The 24,439-nt window shown below is 55.4% G+C and overlaps 1 protein-coding gene and 1 long non-coding RNA gene across 5 annotated transcripts in view; one reads left to right on the forward strand and one right to left on the reverse strand.

Moving 5' to 3' along the window:
* Positions 1–23,346, forward strand: part of RRBP1 (ribosome binding protein 1) — a 24,517-nt gene extending 1,171 nt beyond the window's left edge. Inside the window, exons 1-24 of one of the 3 annotated variants that reach the window (XM_035323067.1) lie at positions 4,389–4,731; positions 5,225–5,929; positions 8,072–8,220; positions 8,479–8,601; positions 9,066–9,218; positions 9,394–9,512; positions 10,351–10,504; positions 13,225–13,363; positions 13,640–13,827; positions 13,978–14,015; positions 14,991–15,081; positions 15,752–15,844; positions 16,220–16,312; positions 16,425–16,505; positions 16,599–16,688; positions 17,145–17,237; positions 18,355–18,426; positions 18,631–18,726; positions 19,144–19,227; positions 20,459–20,551; positions 21,439–21,522; positions 21,768–21,866; positions 22,353–22,496; positions 22,768–23,346. In XM_035323067.1, the coding sequence (XP_035178958.1) occupies positions 5,245–5,929; positions 8,072–8,220; positions 8,479–8,601; positions 9,066–9,218; positions 9,394–9,512; positions 10,351–10,504; positions 13,225–13,363; positions 13,640–13,827; positions 13,978–14,015; positions 14,991–15,081; positions 15,752–15,844; positions 16,220–16,312; positions 16,425–16,505; positions 16,599–16,688; positions 17,145–17,237; positions 18,355–18,426; positions 18,631–18,726; positions 19,144–19,227; positions 20,459–20,551; positions 21,439–21,522; positions 21,768–21,866; positions 22,353–22,496; positions 22,768–22,806 (3,000 nt within the window). In that variant the 5' untranslated portion in view covers positions 4,389–4,731; positions 5,225–5,244 and the 3' untranslated portion in view covers positions 22,807–23,346. Of the gene's footprint in view, positions 1–4,388; positions 4,732–5,224; positions 5,930–8,071; positions 8,221–8,478; positions 8,602–9,065; positions 9,219–9,393; positions 9,513–10,350; positions 10,505–13,224; positions 13,364–13,639; positions 13,828–13,977; positions 14,016–14,990; positions 15,082–15,751; positions 15,845–16,219; positions 16,313–16,424; positions 16,506–16,598; positions 16,689–17,144; positions 17,238–18,354; positions 18,427–18,630; positions 18,727–19,143; positions 19,228–20,458; positions 20,552–21,438; positions 21,523–21,767; positions 21,867–22,352; positions 22,497–22,767 lie in introns of those variants that run through there. The other 2 variants (XM_035323066.1, XM_035323068.1) reach the window with 2 other exon arrangements.
* The window catches only part of LOC118165182, a 452,777-nt gene that overhangs the window by 352,411 nt on the left and 75,927 nt on the right, over positions 1–24,439 (reverse strand). The gene's annotated exons all lie outside the window — the stretch shown is intronic.

Genomic DNA, 24,439 nt, shown 5'->3' on the forward strand with positions numbered 1-24,439 from the left:
TTCCTTTTTTCTTCAGCCGGGCAAAACATGTCGCCCAGCCCGCACGGCCCCCGGAGAGCGGCGGCAGCGAGGGGTCCGGGCACAGGAGAGATGCTGGAGGGGACCGCAGGACAGAGGTGGCATCCCCGCAGCCCCCGTGGGAAAGGTGGGATGGGACGGGGTGTCTGGCACCCCGTGGGCACCGCAGTATTTCCAGGCTGGCCCTTACGAGCTGTCCTGCAGGTTTCTCCGTGTGATGCCCGTAGTGGGATGTCCCGCAGGGGCAGGAGCCCGGTGGGGAGAGTGTGTGCGAGGCCACCTCCGCGCCTGAAACATCGGCTTTCAGGCGACGGCTCCTGCTTGTCCACATCGCAGACGGGGTCGAGACCCAGCAGCAAAATGCCACTTTGGGCCAGGGAGAGGAGAGAGAGGTGTAATAACCGCCACAGAGAGGAGTCAAGCCACAGCTGTGCTACGTGTTGCACTGTGCTTCCTTCTAGTCTATAGACGTGTGCTATATGCGTCGATATAACCCTGCCTTTTTGCTCGGGAAGGGAGCTGGCAGCGCTGCGAAGGGCTGCGGGTAGGGCTGGCACTCCGCTAATGGAGCACTAACGCAGATGCAATTAAGTCGAGAGGGAACCGCTCGTAGCGGTGCGGCGGCTAACCCGAAGGCACGGCGTGTTGCTGTGTGCGCTGAGCGCCACGTGCCAGGCGAGACCAGAAACGCACAGTCACTTATTCAGAAAGCGTATGTACCCGGAGGCTCCCGGGGACGTGGGTAGGATCCGCTCGAGGCATGTGGGTTTGGTTGGGGTTTTTCTTGGGCTTTCAATTTTGCCTCTGTCTGTTGCAGCTGGGTGGAGGGAGAAGCTTCAGGAGACGGATCTGGTGATCGTCTTTTATCTGCTGACAGCGCTGCCTGCTGCTGCCAGGCTGCCCCGCTATCAGCAGGATCTGGCCTCCAAGTTCTCTCTTGCTCCTTTGTGCTAGAGGTGATGCCCCTGAAGTGTCATCCTTTATACCCCAGAGCTGGGACTGGGCAGCGCCCTCCCAAAAGGGCTGACCTCAGGCCGGTCGGTCCCTGAGGTGCTGCTCATGCTGGTGGCCCTGGAGATAACTTTGCCCTTTAGCAGGAGCTGAAATCTCAGCCTGGAACCTTGTGTGCCAGGTCAGCCAGCCTCGACCCACCTGCGTGTGGTTAGGGCGCTGTAAAGCAAAGGGAGCCGCAGGCGCCGTGCAGGCAGACGTTGCTTCGGGCTGTGCAGAGCCCAGCTGCGCGAACCCGGTTCTCTGCCCTCCAACACCCGTTCACATCTTTCTCTGCATTACTCTAGCTGGAGGCGTTGCTTTGGCACTGGAGCAAGGTGCAAGCTTTGGATTGCAGGGGGACGCGGTGCCCTGGTTGCAAAGAGCATCTTTCCCCACCCCCTCGAAAGCAGGGGTTGGTAGTAGGTGGGTTTCCCTTTGGTTATAGGAAAATAAGGTTTCTGTGGTTGCTGCACAACCCCTCTCTTCCTTTGCTCCTGCCCACCTGCCTCTTGACCTGGGCGATGTAAACCAGCACTTGTGGAGGTCTGAGTCTCACGGACACCCGGTGGGTTTTGTGGAAGTGTTTGCAGAGAGGACGAAAGCTTGGACAGAGGGGAGGGCCGTAGCCAGAGTTTTGACTCTTCCCTGCTTCTGGCAAATACGCGTGCAAGGCACCGAGCGCGGCCCGTGTGCCACACACTTGTGTGGGCACACGTCCTGGAGGCTGTTCTGCGCTTAAAGCCCGCGAGGCCGAGAGCTTTGCTTGTTTCACTTCCTTATGGTGAGTTGGACTTTTGCTCGGGGCAAACAGAGGTGACTGTGCGGTGCGAGGTGGGGAGGGAAATCTGCTCTGCTGGGCTGTTAGCTGGGATTTTTGGAAGTTTGGTGGGTAACCAGAAAGAGCCACAGGAACTGAAGAGGTAGAGGACAACTTCTCAGGTAGCTCCTTTACGTGAAAAAGCAAAATACTGGTTGTCTGTCTTGTTCCTGTTCTGGTGGTGGTAAAAGAGCTTTAGCTGAACAAACTGTTTTAGGGAAGGAGCAGGAAGGAGTTTGCATGTGGAGGTACTTCATGATTTTCGGTGTTTGATTTTCACTGTTTTGACTGGGTGGTTACAGAGGGTGATCCTGTCCGAGAAATGTCACGCAGATCACTGTGCTCTGTGTCAGACGTGAGCTTGGTTTTTGGACATGGACTCAGGTGGGTGTCGGAGCACCCCTCAGGCTCAGCACGATGCCAGTCTGGGCATCGGGCTGAAAAATGCTCCTGCAGGCAGAAAATCAGGGGCTACCCCTGCACCTCTCCTCTGGTTTGCGCTTAAGGAGCAGGTACAGGGGGGAAGATGCTGAAGCCTTGAAGCCTCTTCAGAGCCTGGCCACTGAACCAAGCCCGTCAAGTGTGAGATGTCGCTCAAGGCACCTGCGAGCAGATAAGCTGTGGTACCTCTGGTGCCCTATTTTCCCTGCCCTTGCTGAAGCTTTGTGCAGACGTGAAGTGTTGGCAGGCTTTCCTGCCGAGCGGCAAGGCACACGCTCTTCTGTCGCCAAGCTCGTGAGAGGGGCTGTGCCTTGCTGTGAAAACCCAGAAGCAAACTTTGAGCCCTTCAGAGGCAGAGCTGGAGCTCCTGGGGAAGGCAGCAAGCTCAGGAAATGCCAAAGCGGAGCTTTGCTCCCGACGCTGGCGCCTTCGTCTTACGTTTGTGCAGTGAGAAGTCCCCAGAGGAAGCCTTTTTAAGAAAACTCCCAGTCCAGGCTGTCTGCAGCAGGACTGACGTCCCCTGCGCCTGGAGGCATTGCTGCCTGGTTGGTGTTTCTCGTCCTCCTTTCAGATTTTGTCCTTGGGAGCGGCCAAGGGACCACATCGAGGTCTGCCTCCTCTGTGCTGCCTCCTGAGGAGCTCTGTGACCGCTCTGCTCTGCCAGCAGGTTCAGGGCATCCTCCTAGGTCAGTGGGATAAAGTGCTGCCTCCTTCCTCACAAAGAGGCTTCACATCTTCAGCAACCCCCCCCCAAATGTTGCCCCATCCCCGCAGCTTTGCCACGCGGATGTTAACGTGCCAGGTCAGATTTTCTCCCTCGTTCAGCAGCAAAGCCACTGAGGGTGCCTGAGCCCTGAGGGGGAAAATCAGGACCCTTGGTGCCAGGCAATGGCTGGTGCTGTGGATCTTTGGTGGTTTTTTTTTTTTTTTTTTTTTTTGGAGGTGGGAGCTGTTTGGTTTAGCTAGGAAGGATTTCTTGCTGCTAATCTCCACTGTTATCTCGCTCTGGCTGTAAAGTGCACGGGGAGGCAAGGTACAGGCTTTTACTGCAGCGGGGCTGGGTGAGGCTCAGGCACCCCGCTCCGGGTCCCTGCGTGGGCTTTGCGGAGGGGCAGCAGCGTGGGGTGGGACGTGGGGCGGGCAAGGAGCTCTGGCACTGCCCGTCTCACCCCCTTGCTGCTCCAACCCCTGCGTGGTAACGCCGTCCTGCCTCCTCGGGCTCCCCGTGCACGTCGGACGTGTCCGCAGCAGAGGCTGGAGCTGCAGGAGCCTCCTCTGCAGCTCCCTGCCGCCGGCACTGCTTGTGGGTACGGCACAGATGCAGCCGCAGGGCTGCCAGAACCAGCGTAATTTTGGGCACGAAGTCTTGGCTGATCTCTGGAAAGGTGCTTCTGATGCCAGGCTGTTGTTTGTTCTTTTTTTTTTCCTTCCATTCCCGTCCTCCCCGGGCTCCGTGCAGCTGCTTTTGGTGGTGGTGGTGGCAGCTGGTGGGGTTGGGTTGGATTTGCCAGCGCTTGGTGATGCCCTTGCCCCAAGCTGGAGCAGCACATTTGCTTTAAGTGCAAGTAGTCTGAGGTCAGGAAGGGTTTGTTCTTACCAATGTGTCGTGGCTGCTGCTGGGTGAGAAATGCAGGTCACGTTGTTCTGTCCCCAGAATCAGCTCAACAGCTCACAGACACTTCAGCGTAACCCTAAAACCGGTATTGGGTTGTAGATGTGTGTTCTTCAGCCCTGCTCTTCAGCCCTGCTCGACGGGGTCAGGCGTGAAATAATGAGTGCTGCAGTATCAGCTGGGATCTAGAGCAGTGCCTGGGGCAGAAAGTTGGTCCGTCCAGGGGCGGCTGGTTCCAGCTGGCACTCAGAGCCCTCCTGCCTGCCAGCTTCCTCTGCTTTGCCTGCGATGCTCGAGGAGTGCTGGGCTCCTGGTGGCAGTGCTCCTCCCCGGGCAGGTGAGTGTCTGCAGTGGGAGAGGGCTGGTCTGTGGCTCCTTCTGGCTCTGCATCATCTTCTTTAGCGTTGGAGAAGGATTTTGATGCGCGTGACGTGTGTTGTGGTGGCTGTCTTCATCGCGCCGTCACCCGCTATTTGCAAGAGTGGCTTGGGCTTCAGCTCTGGGTGTGAGTTCACTGCTCCAAAACAAAAAGCCTCCGAGGTCTCCCCTTTGAGCACTGAGGTTTTGAAAAGATGCCGATCTCCTTAGCTTTTCTTATTTTTGCCTGCTCCCCTCCCTCCTCAACCCACAACCTCTTAGAAAGGAAACTTGATAATGTTTACAGTTAAGCGTGGGGATGGGAACTTCGAAGGACTTCCTGCATTTGCCTGATTATGTTTTTGAGGCACAATGATGAGAAATTATCTTTGCCTTCCTGGAAAGCGTTCCTTTGCATCTCAACTGTTCAGCTCCTGCATCCCCATCTGGGGACTAACGAGCTGCCTTGGGACCACGTGGAGGTTATCCTCTGGTAGGAGAGACGTGAGTGGGACAGCAGGGAAGAGATTGTTTTAGGAGCTTGGGACAAGGTTCAATTAGAAATTAAGCAGCTTGTGCTTTCACAAGGCGAATGCTCTCCAGAAGTCACCAGCGTGATGGCAAGGGGAGAAGGGCAGGGCTGTTGCAAAGCTGTTGCTTCTGCATTTGGAAGCAAAACAGGAAAAGCTGTCCTCCTGCTGCTTTTTTCTTCCTTCTTGGTCGTTACATTCCAGAATTGAGATCTGAATGTGCGTCTGGGTTGAAGAAAAAGGCAAAGTGCTCTGAGGACTCAAGGGGTCCTGGCAGAGCCCAGCTCTTGGCCAGCCTGCACCTGCTGGCCCTCACCAAGGATCTATGAATCTTGGCTGTTGGGCCATCACTGCAAGATGATTGGAAATGCAAATGTTCTTTCAAACACCTTGCTTGGCGAGGTGATTGCGTCTTTGGGTTTTGCCCTCCCTAACTGCTGTTCTCATGTCTTGCAGGTACAGAATAATAAGGCAGGATGGATGTGTATGATCCTCAGACGCTGGGAGTTGTGGTCTTTGGAGGCTTTATGGTGATATCAGCCATTGGGATCTTTCTGGTGTCCACCTTCTCCATGAAGGAGACGTCCTATGAGGAAGCCTTGGCAAAGCAACGTAAAGAGCTTGAGAAGACCAACCAGCACAAAATAGAGAAAAAGAAGAAAGAGAAACCTGTTGAGAAAAAAGGAAAAGCAAAGAAAAAGGAAGAAAAACCTAATGGAAAGATACCGGAGCAGCAGCTGCCTCAGGAAGTGACAGACTCTTCCAAGGATGTGGTTCTTGAGCCTGCTGTGGTGCCTGAGCCCGTAACTCCCGCTGAGCCTCCGATCGCAGTGGTGTCAGTGCCCCCCCAGGAAAAGGAGAAACCTGCTCCATCTCCTAAGGAGAAGAGGAAGAAGGAGAAGAAGGTGGCAAAGGTAGAGCCTGCTCCTAGCCCGGCGTTGGCTTCCCCTCCTGTCAGCGTTCCCAAAGGTTCTCCTGTCTTGGAGGTGACCCCTAAGGAGGTGCCTGTTGTGGCCGTGCCACCAGTGGGCACGCAGCAAAGTGCCCCAGTTGTCAGCTCTGTCCCCGTCAAAAAAAACGAGGCTCTTCCAGCCCACGAGGAGCAGAAGCATGATGGACCTGTTAAGAAGAAGGCTGCATCCAAGAAGAAGAGTGAGCCAGGTAAGGCCAAATTCCTGTGTGTATCCCTGCTGAGTAACCAAACAGGGAGTCTTGGTGCTGTTAAAACAGCTGTCCTGCTCTGAGATCTTTGTTCTCCTTCCCTGTTGGAAACAGGGTATCTGTAGGGTGGCCATGTCTGGTGAGATGGACGTTCAGTGGGCAGGTGGCTGATTCTAAAAGTTTCCTCCTCGTTCACCGGAGGTGAAAAGCTGCCTATTGGAGGAGAGGGGAATGAAGTTGTTTTACACTGCAGGGGACTCATCATGGAATAGTTTGAGAGAAGTGACTGGATATGTCAAGGCAAAGGGAAGTTTGCTCATCAAAGTTCAAGCCTCACTTGATTGACTTGGAGATAGAAGAGATAAAAGAATGGGGGCTTAAACTCTCCAGGGTGTAAATACTGTGGAAGTATTTCCATATGGACATGTCGCAGAAATCTCTCAGGTGTTTTCAAAAACGTGATGTGATGCCTGTGTTCTTCTTGTGAGTGAACACCTTATGTGGTAGCCTTCTCCAGCATATCCAAACCCAGGCTGCCATGCAACAAGGTAGTTTTTGCACCCATATTTTGGGAGAGGACCTGCTTCTCAGGAGGACGTCTTGCAGCCACTGGTCTGCAAGGGCAGGTTAAAGCCCTTGGATCTGCTTCTCTGAGAAAAGGATTTTATTAAAGGCCAACTCCATTAACTGAGGTTTTGAATTGTTTGAGCTTGGGAGGAATTGCTGCTGAAATGTATTGCAGCAATAGAAAATTGGAGGTGGCTGGGCATGCTGGAGGTGACTGGTTTGGCATGTGCACCTGGGGATCCAGCACCACTTCTCCAGAACTGAAAAACATCACCGTGAATCCAAGCTGGAACAGCTGGGGCAACATGGAGGGGAGACAAACTCTTAGCTCTTGTTTACAGCGGGGAGGTTTTTGGCTGCCGTGCGCATCCATTCCTTCAGATACGAAGTACAGATCCCGCATGTCTTAGAGGCCAAGAGTGTCTGAGGTGCTCCTGTGGGATTTTTCAAAGGAAAGCTCTTGGCAAAGTTTGCACCACAGAGCTGACTGCAGTTGGCCGTGGTGTTGTGGGCAGCCTGTCAGTGCGTGCTGCGATGTCTCCCCTTTTCAAAGGCAGAAGCAACAAATTATCCCGCGGCAGATAAAAACCCAGGGTGTTCAAAGGCGTGTCTTCGGCGCTGGAACAGACAGCAAACCCGACAGGAGTGGCCTGGGGTCTCGTGTGGTTTGGTTTTAGTCTCCAGTGTTGCGAAAAACGCTTGCATGCAAGTGGTTAATGTGTACTTGGGTCCCAGCTTGTTAGCTCTGATAGCAGGAGCTGGGCTCTCCCTTGAAATCCGTGTGGGTACTTGGTCTGGGCTGCGCTGCTGAGTCAGCTCCTGCCTTTGGGCCTCCAGGCAAGGACAGTTCTTGTCTCCGGTGCCACGTGTCCCCTGGGGTTTGAGAAGTGGCTCCTCAGGCCCCTCGTCCCCGCTGTGCTTTGCCGTGGCAGCTTTGCCAGGGCACGGCTACGCTTCTTGTTTCGCTGCTCCCGTCGGTGAGGTTTGCAGCCCGCCGACGGGCTGAGGCGGAGCAGGCCTCGTGCCATCCCAAACCCGTTCCCGGCCTCGTGGCCCTTCTTGCCCTCAGCCGGCCAGGCACCCGCCTCCTTCCATCACCTCAGTGCTCACAGGGCTGTTTCTCGCACCTCTTCCCTCACGGCTCTGTGGTGCTTTGCCCATCTTTAAACGTGTTTTCCCTGAGGTTCACCGGCTGGGCCCAGCCTTGTGGTGGAGCAAGCCAGAACTGCCATGGGGCAGCCCCGGCCTCGCCTCATAGAGGTGGTGGCTCAGCCTTGGGGGGTCGGGCTGTACCAGGGTGGCCTCCATGCCTGCTCCTGACCAAGCTTGTCCTTCACACGTTAGCAGAGGGATAGGGAATCATGGAAATGCAGAATGGCTGAGGTTGGAAGGCACCTCTGGAGGCCATCTGGGCCAGCCCCCTGCTCATGCAGGGATACCTAGAGCTGCTTGCCCAGACGTGGAAGGAACTGAAACATCAGTTGTGGGGTTGGAGCCTGCTTAAAAGCCTGTTTTAAAGCAGGTGATGCTCTGCCATAACTTGAATGGTCCCAGTTCCTCCTCTTTCCTCCCTAGCACCTGCAGACTCGGACGGGCCCCTCTACCTGCCCTACAAGACGCTTGTGTCCAGCATCAGCAGCATGGTGTTCAGCGAGGGAGAGGCCCAGCAGCTCATCGAGATCCTGTCGGAGAAAGCGGGCATCGTCCAGGACACCTGGCACACGGTAGGGCTCCGAGCACCTCGGTGGCCATTTGCTCCTGACCCTGCCTCTCTGCTGAGCCTTGGGAGGGAGAGCTCCACGTTTTTTGGCAGGTTGAGGGCCCCACTAACCCCGAGGACCAGTTCTGGAGACCAGAGCTGAATTCTTGTTGGAAAGAGAGGGCAGGATGCTGTCCTGCATGCCGGGTGGCTCCTGCTTGTGGGGAAGGAGGGTGGGTTTGGAGGTGGTGGTCCCCACTGATGTGCTGCCTCGCGCTCACAGGCAACGCAGAAGGGGGACCCGGTCACCGTCCTGAAACGCCAGCTGGAAGAGAAGGAGAAGCAGCTCGCTGCTGAGCAGGAGGATGTGTCTGCTGCCAGAAACAAGCTGCGGGAGCTGAGCAAGGTAGGTGCTGTGCAGCCTTCCTGGTGTCATTGTAGCTCACCCTGTTACGACAAAGGGGCCGTGCCATGAGCCTCTTGCTCCCCCACATCTCATCCCCCTGGGAAGTAGAGTATTTAGTATTTGGTATTTAGTGTGTTGTTGTTGTTGTTGTTGTTTTTCCTCCCTGCTTTGTGCCAAATTTTATGTGATGATCCAGAAAAAAAAATCTAGATTGTCTTACTCTTTTCTCATAGCGGGCCCAGTGTGGAACAACAGTGGCATCCAGTGGCCACAGTGCCCAAAACAAAATGCAAAGGGAAATTAAAGTGCTAAGTGACTTAGCTTGGCTGTGCTGCACCGGTGGCTGGTAGCTCTTAAAAGGCAGAACTTTTAAGTCTTTTGAATTAGAAGGCCCAGTTCTGCATTTCCTTGAAATGAGGAAACTGGAGCACCGAGGACTAAGCAGGTGACTTCTGTCCTTGTAGGAACTTGCAGCTGAGAAGGCCAAGGCAGTGGCCAGCGAGAGCAAGCTGAAGGAGCAGCTGGTTGCTCGCGAGAGGGAGATCACTGCTGTTCAGGCACGGATGCAGGCGAGCTACCAGGACCACGTCAATGAAACACAGCAGCTCCAGGGAAAGGTAGGCTCTGGAGCATCCTCCTGTGGCTGCCTGATGGATTTTGGCCTTTGGGAAGCTCCCGTGGGCACGTCCTTCTGTGAAGCTCCCGTGGGCACGTCCTTCTGTGCTCAGCAGGCTGGGCTGGGATGTCGCGTGCTCCCCACAAAGTAGCCTAACCCATGCTGGCTTCCTCTAGATTCGGACCCTGCAGGAGCAGCTGGAGAACGGCCCCAACACGCAGCTCGCCCGCCTGCAGCAGGAGAACTCCATCCTGAGGGACGCGCTCAACCAGGCCACCAGCCAGACGGAGAGCAAGTAAGACCACAGCTGGGCTTGGGGGGCAGACACTGGGACTGCCTTCTGGCACACCCTGGGGTTTGACCCGTCCCCTTTCTCTGAGGGACCTCTGACACCTCCCTGCAAAGCCTCTCGCTGACTTGAGGTAGCTGAAGGTAGAAGAGGGAGTGAGGAAGAGTCTTTCAAGTAGCTTCTGGGGGCTGGCAGGGGGAATGAGGATGTTTTTCCCATGCTGTGGCTTGTGACAAATTGGGAGGGCAGGGGAAGCCCTCTCTGCCATGAGGCGAGGGCTGCCTGTGCTGATGCTGGAGCCAGCAGGCAGCGGGAGGGAGAAGGGACTGGGAGGTATCGAGGCCCTTCCCTGCTTAGGTGAGCTCGTGCTTCCTGGCTTGAGAAGAAATCCAGCTGGCTCTTGGAAATGAGTGATGCTGCAGAGAAAGAACTGAGACGTGCCTGATGCCTGTAGAACAAATACGAGCTAGATAGAAGAATTTCACGCTTCTTTTTATAGAAAATATGAAATAGCTGGTGATTAACAACGGTAAAATAATTACAGACTGGACTCCAGATGCTTAGAGAACTTCCTCTTGTGTCTGGGAATACAGATCCTCATGTCTTCTACTTCATAAGAAAGGAATGTCTCCTGTGATTGAAATACCGCTTTTGAAAAGTGATTTGTCAACTCTTTCCACCCCCTCCCTGAGGCAGCAGGCGTGCCCTAGAAATAGGAAAATGCAGCCACTAAAATGCTTCAAGTCCTGTATCAGGGCCGCAGGAGGCTGTGTTCCCCTCTACGTAACACCAAGGATACTCGACTGTCCTGTGGGCTAAAATAACCCTGCTTTTTCTGGTCCAGGCAAAACGCTGAGCTGGCCAAGCTGCGGCAAGAATGCAACAAGCTGATGAAAGAGCTGTCTGAAAAATCCGAGGTGCTGCAGCAAGAGGAGCAGCAGAAAAAGAGCTGGGAGATCAAAGCGGTGGCCTCCGAGAAGCAGCTCGAGCAGTTGCAGGTCAGGCAGGCACTGGTGGACCCGCTCCCCTGGCAGGGACGTGGTGGCTTGCAGGAGGGCCTGTACTCGAGCTTGTGGCGAGGGGACAGCTGGCTGAAGCAAAACAGGAGTGCGGGGCTTTGCCAGATGTTTTCCCTCTGATCTTGTCTGGGTTGCTTAATCTCCATGTGTTTCTGGTCATTCTCTCTTAAAAGCGCATGCATGAGGTTGGACGCAGAGAGGGAGAGTTCACCAGGAGAGCCAAGCCCCGCAGTGCTCTGGGTTTGTGACCTTATGTGGTCTTTTTTTTTTTTTTTTAAAAAAAAATTCCAATGGAAATTGAAAATGGCAGCTGCTTAGTGCAAAGGTATCACGTAACACCCGTTCTCCCTCAGCACCCTTCAGAAGGGAAGGTGCTAATGTCACACCCTGTCTTCTCACCCCTCTCTCTGCAGGGGGGTGATCACAAGGGACGCTGGCTGTAGGGAATCGGGCTCTGTTAATTCAGCTGTCGAGAGATAAAGCTGTGTGCACGCTCCTGGTGGTGTGTTGTGCACACACACCTTACCCCACTCAGTAAAATCATCCCTTTCCAGGTTAGTTAGGGGCTAAGAGGTTCTGATGCCCTGAAGGGGAACTGAATTGCTTGGGATCTATGGACTCGGCCATGGAAGGAGCTTGGAGAGAGCTTACTGGGCATAGCTGGAAGGCAAACTGCCTTGCAGATCTAATTGCCTCTCCCACGGTAGCTTGTCACACGCATCGTGGCTTTCTTGCATCATCCGTCACCAGCACAGCCCAGGCAGCACGAGACCCCGTTAAAACCGTTCTTCTCACACATCTCTGAGCCTGGCGTGAAGGTGTTGGGGGAAATCCAGGCTGTACACGCTGCTCGGTGTGCCTGCTGCTGCCAAATGCCCTGAACTGGCAGGCTGCACCCCGCCGTGCCTCCTGGTCCCTGCTATGCCAAACGTGGCCAGGCGTCGAGGCTGCTCTGCTGCCTCCTGACAGTGCTGAAAGCCTTGCAGGCAGCAGGGAGAGGAGCACGTGGGAAAAGGAAGGCTTTTTCTGCAGCAGTATGCTGGTGTCTCTTCCCCTCCTGCTAACAGGGCATTTTTCTGTTTAAAAACAAAACAAGAAACACCAAAACCAGAGATGTGACAGAAAACCCCCTGGTCCATCAGCTTGGCTCTGGGCAAGTGCAGATGTGGGTTCACTCCCTCGCCCGCTCTCAACTCAGCTGTTTTCAAGCCTGTTAATGGTAGCACAGGAGGCAGAGCTTGGCTTTTTGGTGTCACCAGGGTGTGGCTAGTCTTTTTTTGGGTGCTCACAGGCCACCTCCCATGCAGAGACTCCGTGGTCAGAGCACGTTGCCAGCAGCAGGCTGTACGGATGCAGGGGAAAGCATTTTCTGGCAGGAGACAGCACTTGTGCTGGGGTTCTGCTAAGCTAGGGTCTGGGAGCACTGATCTTGGCAGTACGAGGGGTGTTCAGGGTCCTAGCTGTTAATTTTCCGGGTGCCTGAGGGTGCAGATCTTCTTCCAGCGGACTGGTTTTGGCCCCTGCTGCTTTTGCAGTCAAATAGCAGAGAAAGCGAGGAGCCTGAGGGGTGATGTGGGCATGGGGCAAGGGCAGAAGCTGCCTCAAAACGTCAACTTCTAGGTGTGCTTTTAGGAAAACTTCTCCAGGGCTGTCAGCTTGCTGCATGCCTTAATGTTTTTCAAATAATAATAATAAGTTTCAGGTCCGTAAAGCCAGTGATGTGCTTACGGTGCCCGTGGTGATGGGGAAAATGTGCTTCTGCAGCTGTGAGCTGAGGACTTGGTGTTAAAGTCTCAGAAAGAGAAGAAGCACTGCTTTTTTTGGCAGTTCTGGAGGCATCGTTCAGAGACTGGGCTGCTCGTTACCCTTGTTTTGTCCCCGTCACACAAAGCTCTCGCAGTGGTGTGATTTGTGGAGCTGCTGGTTTGCAGCACGCCTCACGCCCCTCGCTCTGCCTCTCCCCTCCAAGCGCGTGCCTTGGCCAGGCCTCTCCTCTGCTGCTTTCTAAGATGGAAAAAAGTCTTCCCCTGGCCCAAACCACATAGAAAATTCCACTGCCTATGGAAACACGTGGCTGGCTGGCTGCGTCCAGCTCATCGCCGTGACAGTGCCTCTCCGTGCTGGGCTGGGGCACCAGCTGCCTGCACGGGATCTGCTCCTGGGGAGCCAAAAACGCCGAGGCCGCTCTCCCTGGTGTAAAGAGCACGTGTCGCTCGCCGCGTTTTGGCAGGGCGTTTCCCTCCTCTCCCTCCCTGCACAGTGGCAGCTGTGAACACGGTCGGTAAACGGAGCCACGAGGTGGCTGCCAGAACAAACCCGCAGCAGAAAGGCTTGGAGACGTCGCTTGGGCTCCGAGTGCTGGCTGGGGCTTTGCGAAGGGGAAGCTTTCTGCAGGGTTGCCCAGCCAGGGCTGTGCTTTAGGGCCAGAGCTTGGGGTTTCTTCAGCATTCAGCTCCTCTCTTCCAGGCTGGAGGGGAAGAGAGAGGGTTGGTGGTAGTGTTGACCCAGAATTGAGACGTCAAGGCGTTGTCCGATTCCCACCCGATTACAAAATGAGGTGCTTCATGCAGAGGGGAAGCATGACAACCCCGCTCCCCCAAAACACAGCTTGAAAATAATGCTACGTGCCACTGAGCTTTGCTTCACGTTGGCCGGGATGCCCAGTGTGCTGTTTAAAGCCTTCTCTTCCTGCTGTGCAGGCTTCCCAAAGGGAGGTGGAGGCGACGCTGCAGAAGAGGTTGGATGAAGTAAGTGACGAGCTCCGCAAAACCCAGGCCAGCTACAAGAGCCTCTTAGCAGATGCAGAAAAGTCCAAAGGGCAGCAGCAGAGCATCGCTGGTGAGGATCACGAAACAGCACAGGGAGAGCCGTGGGGCAGCTGAAACACGAGGCAGATCTTGAGCTTCTGGGGCTGGGTTTGGTGGGGCTGTCCAGGGCAGGATGAGTAGTTCTGGGGATGAGTTGGGCTTTCTGGTGTCAGTGCTAACAAGACACGGGGCTGGTCTTGCCGATACTGCATCCCCAGAAGGCATCCGTGGCCAAGGGACCAGGATGGGGAGTCTCTGAGTTTGTTTGCACCTACCTGACTGTGTTTCTCTCCCCTTCCTCCAACAGAACTGCAGGCCAAGCTGCTGAGCTCCGAAGCAGAGCTTAAAAGCAAGCTGTCCGAGCTCGACAGCGTCAAGGGGAAACTGCAGGATGCCAGCTCGGAGAACACCAAGCTCCTGGAGAGGATCAAATCCATCGAAGCTCTGCTGGAAGCAGGCCAGATGAGGGAGGCAGAAAAAGACAGAGACCTGCAGGTCCTGGGAGTTTTTAATTGGGGTGGGAGGAGGATAATGTTACTGTTGGTACCCGTGTTAGCTCTGTTATCTCGCTGTGGGTTGCCACAGAGATGGCTGATCTGCATCTCTGGCCTAGGACAAGTAGTGAAACTGATTTTTGTCTTCCAGGCAGCCAACGAAGCAGAACTGAAGCAGGTGGAATTAAGGTAGGTCTGAGTGCTGCGTAGCACACAAAAGCTGCTCGCTCTTCCAGCTTGCTCCTTGACCCCAAATAACAGCCAGTCCGTTCTGAAGTGGCGCTTTGATTGCTGTCAGGCACGTGAAGGCTAACTCTTCCTGTAAAACTGACTGTGCGAGTTGTGTTGGTGCTGGGGGTGGGTGGGGACCTGGGATGTCTCTGATCCAAGTCTGTGCTCAAAGCTGGGCCATCCAGAGTTAGGTTTTGGGGGCTGTTTTAGGTGAATTTTGGGGTATTTTCAAGGATGGAGATTCACAACTTGTGTCTGTTGCCTTTCACCCCCGTACAGGACACCTCAGAAAAGGTTCAGCCTCTGTCCATGGCAGGAGAAATTCTCAGATGCCCTTGCTGTGAGCAAGCACCTGGTGTTCCTCTAAAGGAGGGCAGTTTTTCAAGCTAGGGTCCTGGGACCCCAAGAGATTTGAGTGGTTCACATCAAGGGCTTGCATCTTCTTTGGTCTGCTCCAGCTGAGCCTCCCTGCAGGGCAGCTGGTGGATCTGAGGGTGTGGAGGGAAGCTGCAGGTTCTGAGGTGTAGCTGGTGGTGCTGATTCATGGCTATTCAGGTTAGTAGGGTGATGCTCTCAAAACGCAGAGCTGTGGGCTATCGCAGTCTAACGAGCTGTGAGCGGGAGCGTGCTGGGAGCAGTTCCAGTTGTATAATCCAGAGTTTGTGGCCTTTGGCTCAAGTTGTTTCTTCCTTGTCCCTGATGCACAGCTAGCCAGCTACTTACTTGTTACTGATGATAAGTCAGTAGAAAACTAGACCTCCCTCCAGCATGACATGATCTTTAACTTCTGCAGTCGTGGTTTTAGTCCCACAAGTGCAGCCCCCTCCCTCCATCTCCCCATGCGAGTGCAGCTCCCCGCTGCTTGCAGACCCCAAAATCCCACCCGGGCGGGAGGTGGAGGTGGAAGCTCACCCCTGCATCATGTCGTTCCAGGCTGCAGGAGAAAACAGACCAGCTCTCGTCTTTGGAAAGGGAAGCAGCGGAGCTGCGAGAGGCAATGGAGCAACAGAAGACAAAAAACAACGTACGTGAGTGAACTGGGCACTGATCTGCTGCTCGGATTCTTTTTCCTTTAAAACCCAGATCTTCAGGGTCTGCTTGAGAGCCCATCGTAGCCAGCTAAGGATCACTCCATGGCTCTTCCGGCCCCGTGGAGCTCTGGGGGTCTCGCCTTGTCTGCCAGAGAGCAGGAGGGCCCCTGGCCGGGTGTACACCTCGTGTGCTCGAGCTGGTGGGCTGCATGAGTGGGGTATCCCTCCCATGTCCTCCTGGGAGGCATAGGACCTGGTAAGCAGGGAGATGCCATCCAGCAAGGTCAAGGGAACCCCTGCTCAGGGGCCCCTCACTCCTCGTTGCCTCTCTGCTCCTTTTCCCTCTACTGCAAGGCTGCACCAGTTGGCTGGAGGCAACCTCACAGCCTTCTGCCAGGCCTCTGACCTCTTCAGTCAGCTCAGGGCTCCTTTTGGAGCCTGTCTCCGCCCAGGTCTGCTCTGCTCCTGCAAGAAGGCTCGAGCCTTCAGGCATTGCCCTGCAGGGCTGGAGGGGAAAGGAGGGCACGTGGGTGGTGGGGTGGGAGATCCTCGACCAAAGCGATGGGCTGCCCATTTGCCTGAGGCTTCGGTGTCCTCCAAAGGCAGCTCAGTGGCCTTCAGCATGACGTGTGGCTTATTGCCTTGTGTGTGTGGTTGTGGCAGGATCTCCGTGAGAAGAACTGGAAAGCGATGGAAGCGTTGGCCACGGTGGAGAAGGCATGTGAGGAGAAGCTACTTGCTGCTACAAAAGCAAAGGTGAGCCTGGTGGTATTTCTCCTCAGTGGTGACATCGGTGTTGCAGGGGAAGCAGGCAGTCTTCCCAGGCCACCGGAACTGTTTGCCCTGGGTTTTCTGCCTTGTCTTAGGAGCAGCACTGGCCTAACCTTCCTGACAGCTTCTCCAAATCTCGTCTCGAGGGCTGTGTAACCACAGTACAGGTCACAGCTGGGGAACCAGGGCCGTGGGTGAACTGGGGGGGGATTTCAGTGACTCTCGGCAGCACTTTTCCCTGCTTGCTGGCTTTCCCATGCCAGCTTACCCGTGCAGACACAGAAAAGCAGGACTGGTACTGGCAGCCTGGCCCACAAGCACCTCAGACCTCCACTCCATGCCGCTTTGTCCCTCTTACAGGAGGAGCTGGCCCAACAGCTTGACACCTTCCAGACACGAACCAAGCAGACGCTGCTCTCTGCCCTCCCAGAAGTCACCGTGTCCTCGCAGCAGGTAGGCACCTGCCTGTTCAGACCCCTGCAGGGCCTCTGCCATGCAGGTGTGTCAGCCATCTAAGCGTCCTTTTCCTTTCTTCTCCCCTCCTTGTCCTGTTTTTCGTACTCAGGATTATGATACGTGGCTACAAGAATTTAAGGAGAAGACAGTGAATGTGCTAAAGCAACACACCAGTACAACAGAGCCCGTGGTAAGTGAAGGGGCTGGAAAGTGGAGGGGCAAGGGAGCTTTGAAGTCACTTCTTTTCCTCATCTTTTTCTCCATCCTTCTCCTCCCCTTTCAGGATTCAGCACTTAAATTAAAAGAGGCAGAGGAAGCGCAGAGCACTTTACAAGCAGAATGTGAGCAGTACAGAGCTATCCTCGCAGAGACGGTAAGTTAACAACTCCTCGTGTCGGTCTTCTAGTAAAAACTCAGCTCCATCTCCCACAGCCCAGATCCTGCCGATGGGCTTGCGGTGGGCATCGCACAGCATGCGGGGGCTGCTGTGGACAAGATTACCTGCTGGTGAGACAGAGGGAGAGATGAAACATGAATTTCTAGAGTTTTTCTTCAGTCTAATTATGCTGGAAACCTTCCTGGTGGTTGTGGGATGTTGTTAGAGGCACGGTGGCACAAGCAAGGGCTCCACTAAGCAGGGTGGTTGAGCTAGCCTGGGAGCTGGGAGTCCCTAGCCCCGCCTGGGGCACCTAATTCTGTTGCTCATGCTGTGGCCCAAGTCCTTTGGGAAGAATTGGGTATTCCAGGGCATCCAGCCCTGGCAGCGGCTGTGGTGCTCCCCTCCGGAGGGCTGGAGGATGCTGGGGCTCAGCTGGGGCTTTGCCAACAGGAGGGGATGCTGCGAGACCTCCAGAAGAGCGTGGAGGAGGAGGAGCAGGTGTGGAAAGCAAAGCTCACGGTCTCTGAAGAGGAACTCCAAAAGGTGGGTGTTTGGGGCACACCTGGCTTTGTTGCTGATGTGCAACGGCTCCTGGAGCAGGGAGGCCGTTGTCTGTAAGGCGGATGTTGACCCTAACTGTTCCTGCCAGCCTTGAACTCTGAGGCACGAGGCCTCTTGTCACAAAACTACCACAAGAAACCCGCCTCTTCCACCTGGTCCCACCTCCCTGCCTGGTTTGTGCGGGAGGAATGGGTTGCAGCTCTCCGGTGGTTGGGAAACTACTGGTCCAGTACTGCAGGCTCTGAGGCGTGGAAGTCAGGCTGAGTCCTCCTGGTGGGCACTGGCTTGACTGAGGCAGAGCACGTGCCTTGCTCTTGGGCCCCCATTGTCAGAGCTTGGCTTGCTCTCCGTATCTAGGTTGTCCTTGGCTTTGGTGGAGGCTTCAGAAACCCATCACACGGGGTTTTTAAGCTGACTGGAGCTGCAGAGAGACGGGGGAGCTCTCATACCAGAAATCTTTAATTTCTCAGCCGGTCAGTGGCTCCGGCAGCGCTGCCGGCTGCCTGGCAGTGAGGAGTGGTGGTGAGCACACGGGGGTGACGTGGCTGCTGCTGGTGCTTGGTGGGGTGAGCGTGGTGGCTGGGGTGGGTCCCGGAGCAGTTCTGCCTCTCTGTGGAGAAGAGGTGAATTCCTCCCTTGCACAGAATTCTGCAACTGAAATCAGTTCGGGCTTAAATGCAAGCAGCATACTCGCAGCTTTTGGATCGCTTGGCTGCTCTTCGTAGCAAAGCCAGGGACACCTCGTTGGAAAAACTGCTCCGCTGCTTCCAGACCCAAGGTGCTCCCAACAGGAGTTGCGCCGAGTTCGGCGCCACTTTCTTGGGTGTCGAAAGCTGACTGCAGCCTGCAGGCAGAAGCTGTTACCTTGCTTCACAATTTATGGCCCGGGCTTGTTGGACTAACCTTTCCTGGGAAGAGGAGCTCCTGCTGGCTGCAGGCCAGGGAGCTCCAGGATTCTTTTGTGCAGGACAGAAGAAAGTGGGGGAAGTGGGAGCGAACCTCAAGCTGGTTATTGGTTGTGCAAAGCGTGTCCAGGACCGCAGTGAAATGCCCTTTACTGCCCCATTTTGAATTCTTATTTTTTATTTTTTTGGCTTAGTCACAACTCCAGTTGAAATCCCTTGAAGACATGGTAGAGAAGTTGAAAGCAGAGCTGCAGAGCACGGATCAGGTAAGGACTTCTGGGTGTATGGGAAAGCCTGGGTGCTGCCAAGCCTCTGGGAATTCCCTGCTCGGGCACCAGGCAGATGGGTGCCGTGCTTGGGCTGAATCAGGAGCCACCTCCTGACTCACCCGGTGGAAGGTGGGCTTGCAGCGTGGCGTGTGTTTGGGATGGCACCTCAAACACCCTCCGCGCTCTTCCCTTTTCATCCAGCTAAAGGAATACATCTCTCTTCTGGAGGCACAACTGGAAAATCACTTGCAGACAGCCAGCTCCGAGCGCCAAAACTACACAAAAGAAGTTGAAGTCGTAAGTGCAACAGCCGTTACCTTCAACGTTTCTTCTTCTAAGCCTAATTCACCCCCCTCCCCTTTTTGGGGACTTGACAAGTGCCCTGGGGGTTTGGATCTTTGCAAAGCAGGAGAAAATAGACATTTGCTCCAGTCTGGGTTGTGGATGTCTAATGCCAAGAGATGCATTAGCAGGGTGGTACAGGGAGCTCTGCACGGAGATGTGCATCGTGTTTCCATAATGTGTCCGTAGTGCCCCAGGGCATCAGGATGACTGCGCTGGGGGGACCGCAGGGCAGCAAGAGAGGGCCAGGGCTGGACTTCTGTGGTGTGGTGTGAGCACACCACAGAAGTGGAGGTGGGGGGGGAGAGGGGGGGGGGGGAAGAAAAAGCCCCGACCCTAATGCTCTTCCTGCTTTCTCTTTCTCCCGGCCAGTTGAGGCAGCTCTTGTCAGAGTCCCAAGAGCAGCTGGAGGCGGCGAAGACAGAAACACAGAAGCAGAGCCAAGAGCTGGCCCTGGTAAGGGAGATCCCTGGAGGTGCACCACCCGCCTGCATGCAGGGCAGCTGCTTGGCCTCAGGGCAGTTCACAAGTGGTGACCCCAGGGCTCGTCTGTCTGCTGGTAGCCCCACTCCCTGTGGGTTTGGAGAGGGGAGGAAGGCACAGCCAGCACACGGCAAACCTGGTATTCCAGGCATGAAACTGATGCAGCTCTCAGAGCAAACGTTTGTGACCCAGGAGGGGATTTTACTTGCTTGCTGTCCTCCTGTGATGGTGGTTGGAAGGAACAGAGTGCAGAAAAGCTTGTGTGAGCTGGCACGTAGCACAAAACCCCCTGATGGACACTGTTTACCCCCACCACCACCACCCTGGGCGGACATTTGGGTGCCTTAAGTATCCATCCATCCAGCTCTGGGTAGGATGAATTTTGTTGTGTATCCCGTGGGGGTAGGAGTTGCTTGGAGGGCTGAAAGATGGGGCTGGGTTTCTGTGGGTAAGTGGGAGAGAGGCCTGGGATAAAGGGCCGGGAAAGCCATCAGACCTTCCAAATTCATGAGGGCTTTTGCTTTTCAAATCAATCCTTTGATTGAGACAGCAGTCGCTGCTTTGCGTTTTAATATTTAAAGGCTTCATTCTTCGGAGGTGTATCTCACCAGTGAGGTTTAGGAGTCCGGGTTAGGGTAGGGCGCCTTTCAGCGCTCCTGTGAACCCTGCTGCAGTGAACTGAGGGTTAGGAGGTTTGTTTCTTAAGGTCCTGGGTGGTATCCCTGGCTTGCAGGGGTGCTCAGAGCACACTGAGCTGGGAGTCCAGTTTCTCTTGAGTCCTGTGACTCTTCTGAGCGCTGCAGCTGCTTTCATCTGGCTCGCTGAGCAAACCAATGCAGCCTTTTGCTCTTGGGGCAACTTAGTGCTGGGTGGTCATTAGAGCCCATCTCGTTAGATGGGCAAGCAGCTGAGAGCGTTGAACGTGTTTGTGTCCATCTAGAAGCCTTCCTTGTCCTCTGCACGGGGCAGGTGGTGAGCAGGCAGCTTAACTGCTGATGCAGGATCAAGAGGGGCTCCAGTGGGTGGAACTGGGGGCTCTAACTGGGGAGGTTCAGGGAGACTGCTGCCCCCAGCCCCATCCCAGCAGCTTCTGACCATTTCAGCTAGCGTGCTGGCACAAAGGCTGCCAAAATGGCTCTGTCGGTCCTTGTGGGCTGTGGTGTGGGCTGTGTAACCGAGCCAGGCTTGCTGCTCCTCCTTCCAGGTCAGGCAGCAGTTGGGTGAGATGAAGAGCCACGTGCAGGACGGAGAAGTCGTGGGGTCACGAGCCGAGCTGAGCGATCCCATGCCCTTCGAGGTTAGGGGGGTGAGACCGTGGCTCGCAGGGGCGCTGCCCCTTAACCATGTCCCTCGTCCCGTCTCACCGCCTCTAACCGCATGGAAAACGGCGCGTGGCTTCGCTGTCCTGTCCTGTGTGTGCGGGGCTTGGTCGTGGAGCCTGGGGCAACGCAGCCCCCTTCAACCACACGTCCCGCTCCTTCACCGGCAGGGCCGTTCCCTTGGGAGCCCTCTGTGCCAGCATCAGGCTGGGGATGTTTTTGGGAGGCAGGCAGGGAGCACTGCCTCGAGCCGGGGTCGCCACACGGTGATGTCCCTTCGGGTCTGCTCGGAGGCCGTCCCAACGCCGCTGCACCAGGAGCCCCTCCTGGCTGGGGGCTGGGGATTAGGATTACGGAGCTCACGTAGGAGCAGAGGCCCTGCAAATCTCACTGGAGCCGGGCTGAAGGCATTAGCGGCGGCTGTTCCTCGCAGGCTAACACCTCTTGCTGGTGGCAGCTGCTGCCCCAAGCTGGGCTCTGTCTCTCTCTCCTTTAATCTTGTTAACCGTGGAGCCTTCTCCTGGGCACTGCTCATCTGCTGCAGCACGGGGACCTGCCGGATACTCCCTTCACTCTGTCGTGCCTCTTGTCCCAGATCCCAGCTTGTGCTGCCCAAAAAGCAAACAAAATTTGGCAATGCAAACCCAAGCGCAGGCTCACCACCGGCATCCTCCTGGCTTTGTGCAGAGGACGGATGATGGCACCCGTTGCCCCTCAGTGCCTTGGACAAAGCTCCAGGTTTTGTTTCTTCTGTGTAGCCCGGCCTCCTTGGTAGTGGAAGAAGCTCATCACCCTCCTCGTTTAGGCCTTTTTTAAAAAATTATGTTTATTGTGTTTTCTGGACACTTTCCCCTTCTCCACACAGTTGAAAACTCAGCTGGAGCAAAACGAAGCGCTGGTGGAGAAGGAGCAAGCGCTGAGGCAGAAGCTGGTGCTGGAGCTGGAGGAGGTGGGTGCCGGGGGCGAGGAGGGAATGAGGGTGTGCTCCTCGGGCCTTGGGGCCGCGCGCGAGCACCTCTGGAGAGCGGCCAAGAAACGCTGGGGCAGTGCACCCCGGCGCCTGACGGTGGCTCTGTAACCCGCCGACAGCAGAGGGACAGACACCAGGGCCCTGCTGCTGCGTGGGGCAGGGTGCAGGAGGGGCCCGCTGGTGCTGGCCGGTGTGTTGGTAATGGTTGGGTGTCCCCCTTGCAGGCACAGAGCTCAGCGCGCAGCTTGCAGGCGGAGCTGGAGAAGCTGAGACTGGCTGAAAACGCAGCGACTTCAGGCACGGAGGAGGCCCAGCATCTCAAGGTGAGAGGGCTGCTGCCCTGCTCTCTGCTGCCTCGGCTCAGCACCAGGCACAAAAAGCCTTTTCCAAGCAGGACTGTGGGCATGAGTTTCGGTTCCTGGGGATGGTGGGGCAGGGTAGGTAGTTCCCAAGGAAGGCGTTCCCTGCCCTAACGTGGCTGAAGGACAACAGGGTGCACGTTACAGCCCCTTGTTGGCCAGGGTAAGGGTGATGCTCTGAGCTGACTGCTTCAGCACGTGGCTGTGCAGGCATACAGGGTGTGCTCCCTTCAGGTTGTTTCAGCCCACAGTATCTCCTGAGTTTGCTGGGGTGACACCTGGCCCCTCTGCTGTGGAGACAGACGAGTCTTCCTCCAGCTCACGGTCACTGAGATCCCTGGGTGCAGCCCCGAGGTGGCCAGAAGTGTTTTGCAGGGAGAGAGTCCCCTGCAAGCAGCCCAGACTGCAAAGGGAGGCTCAGGCAGATGGCTTCTTTTTACTCCCACGTAGGAAAGACTTGAAAAAGAAAAAAAACTAACAAAGGACTTGGGCCAAGCAGCAACCAAACTACAGGAGCTACTGAAGGTCACCCAGGACCAACTGGCCAAAGAGAGAGAAACAGTGAAGAAGTTGAAAGAACAGCTTCAGGAAACGGTACTTGTTCCCAGCACCAGCCGCAGCCGGGCCTTCCCTTGATACAGGCAGGGAAACCTGAGTCAGGTGCTGGTTTAGAATGGTAGCAGTGGGGCACCTACGGCCAGGAAGCACCTGGCTGGCGTTTGGCAGCCCCTGGGACTGCATTGGATGGTGGTCACGATTCTCCCTGCCCAGAAGGGAAGATCTGGCCAGCCTGTGAAATGCTTTGCTGCTTCATCTGCAGTGAGCGCCAGCCGAGTAACTGACCTCTGCTGTGTTTCTTCTCCAGGGGGAAGAGGACAGTTCAAAGGAAGGGACTTCGGTTTGATGAGTCTGTGACTTAGACCTTACCCTTCAACTTACCAAAATGCCTTACACATTCCTAAAAATAAAAGTATATGCTGAATTTACTGTAGATAAAATACAAGCCATTAGTGACCCAAAACCTAGTTTTGAAACTTTAAAAAAAAAAAAAAAAAAAAAAAAAAAAAAAAAACAAGAAAAAAACACACCAACGACCAGTAAACACTGCAGGTGTACGTTTGTAAGAAAACCTTCATACTGTTTTGTACAACCATTCGTTCCCGTGGGTGCTGCTCTCATCACGCTGGGGCAGATGCCGGGGCTCGACCCTCCTGTAGCGGCAGAACCCGCGAATGTGTGAAAAGGGAAGACTGTGTTTGTACATCAACCGGTGCAATTATTATTTTATATATAAATATATATATATTATTTTTTTTTGGAGTGAAAGAAGTGTGAAAGTAAGACCCACCAATGGAAGGAAGCCTCTCTTAGATGGGTGGCTCTCGGTGCGTATCCTTTGTGTATTTTCTGGGTGTCGATGCAATTAAAATGACGTCGTAGTGAAGAGCTTGTTCTTCATTTTTCTGGTTACTTTTCGAGGTTGCTGTGCCAGGTACGTCTTCGGGATGACTGAAGCGTGACCCTGCTTTGGTCAGAAGTGGATGCTTTGTTCTCTTGCTGTGCTGCAGCAGCTGTCCCCTATTTTTTCCAAGCGAAGGAGGTGCAGAGCTTCAGCTGTGGTGCCCCAGGTGTGATTAAATGGCTGAGGTCACACAGCCTTGAGGGCTGCACTGGGGTGACTCACGCTGAGCACGGGGACAGACAGGGAGCCTCTCCCTAGCAGCTGCTGGAGACAGCAGTGCCAGCAACTCCAGCCTGCTTGGGACTCTCTCTCCTGTTTTACTTAATCTGAGGGGTTTCCCCTGTCCCTTTGGCCCTGCCATGTGGTGGTGCTTGCTTGCTGCAGGGTTCTCCAGCTGCCTGTTCTTGCCTTTGGGTGGCTGCTTTTCTTTAAAGCTGGTTTCTTAGGAGGGGGCGTGTGACCACTTGGTGCTTGGTTCCCCCTGGTAAAGCTACTGAGCCTAACGCTGACATCAGCTGCGTTTCAGAGAAGGGGAAGAGGGCTCCGCAGGGCCCGGTTCCTCCAGCATTTGAGAAAAGGCGCAAAACCAGAATGGGGGAGCAAGCAATGTGCCTCTAGTTTCGTCCTGGGAAAGGTGGCGTGTGCTCAGCCTCTGTGAGGCACCAGAAGCTTCAGGCAGCTTTGGCAGCGGCCCCAAAAGTGCAGGGCCTGGGTGGCAGGAGGCTGCAGGGAGTGAGCGGGTGCCCCATCCACCTCCCCACCATGGTGCAACGCTGCAACTCCGGCTGCCTCTTCCTCCAGGAAAACCACAAAGCTGCCTTCCCCCGAGGGTGGCAGCTCGGGACCAGAGCCGCTGCCGGCCCTGCTCCTCGCGCTACCCGGGCTGGGGGCTGAGCGCTTCCCAGCCCAGCGCTGTGGCTTCGGAGGTGGGTGGGCTTTTCGGAGGTGGTGCGGAGGCTGGGCGAGCTCGATGCTTCCGTACTCACTGTGGGGAAATGCTGAGAGACCCAGAACTGAGCTTCGGGTGTGGATGGGGTGATGGGGCTCGTGTACCTGGCTGGAGGGGAGCTGGTGG

Source organism: Oxyura jamaicensis, chromosome 3, assembly GCF_011077185.1.
Source record: "Oxyura jamaicensis isolate SHBP4307 breed ruddy duck chromosome 3, BPBGC_Ojam_1.0, whole genome shotgun sequence".
NCBI classification, from domain to species: domain Eukaryota; kingdom Metazoa; phylum Chordata; class Aves; order Anseriformes; family Anatidae; genus Oxyura; species Oxyura jamaicensis.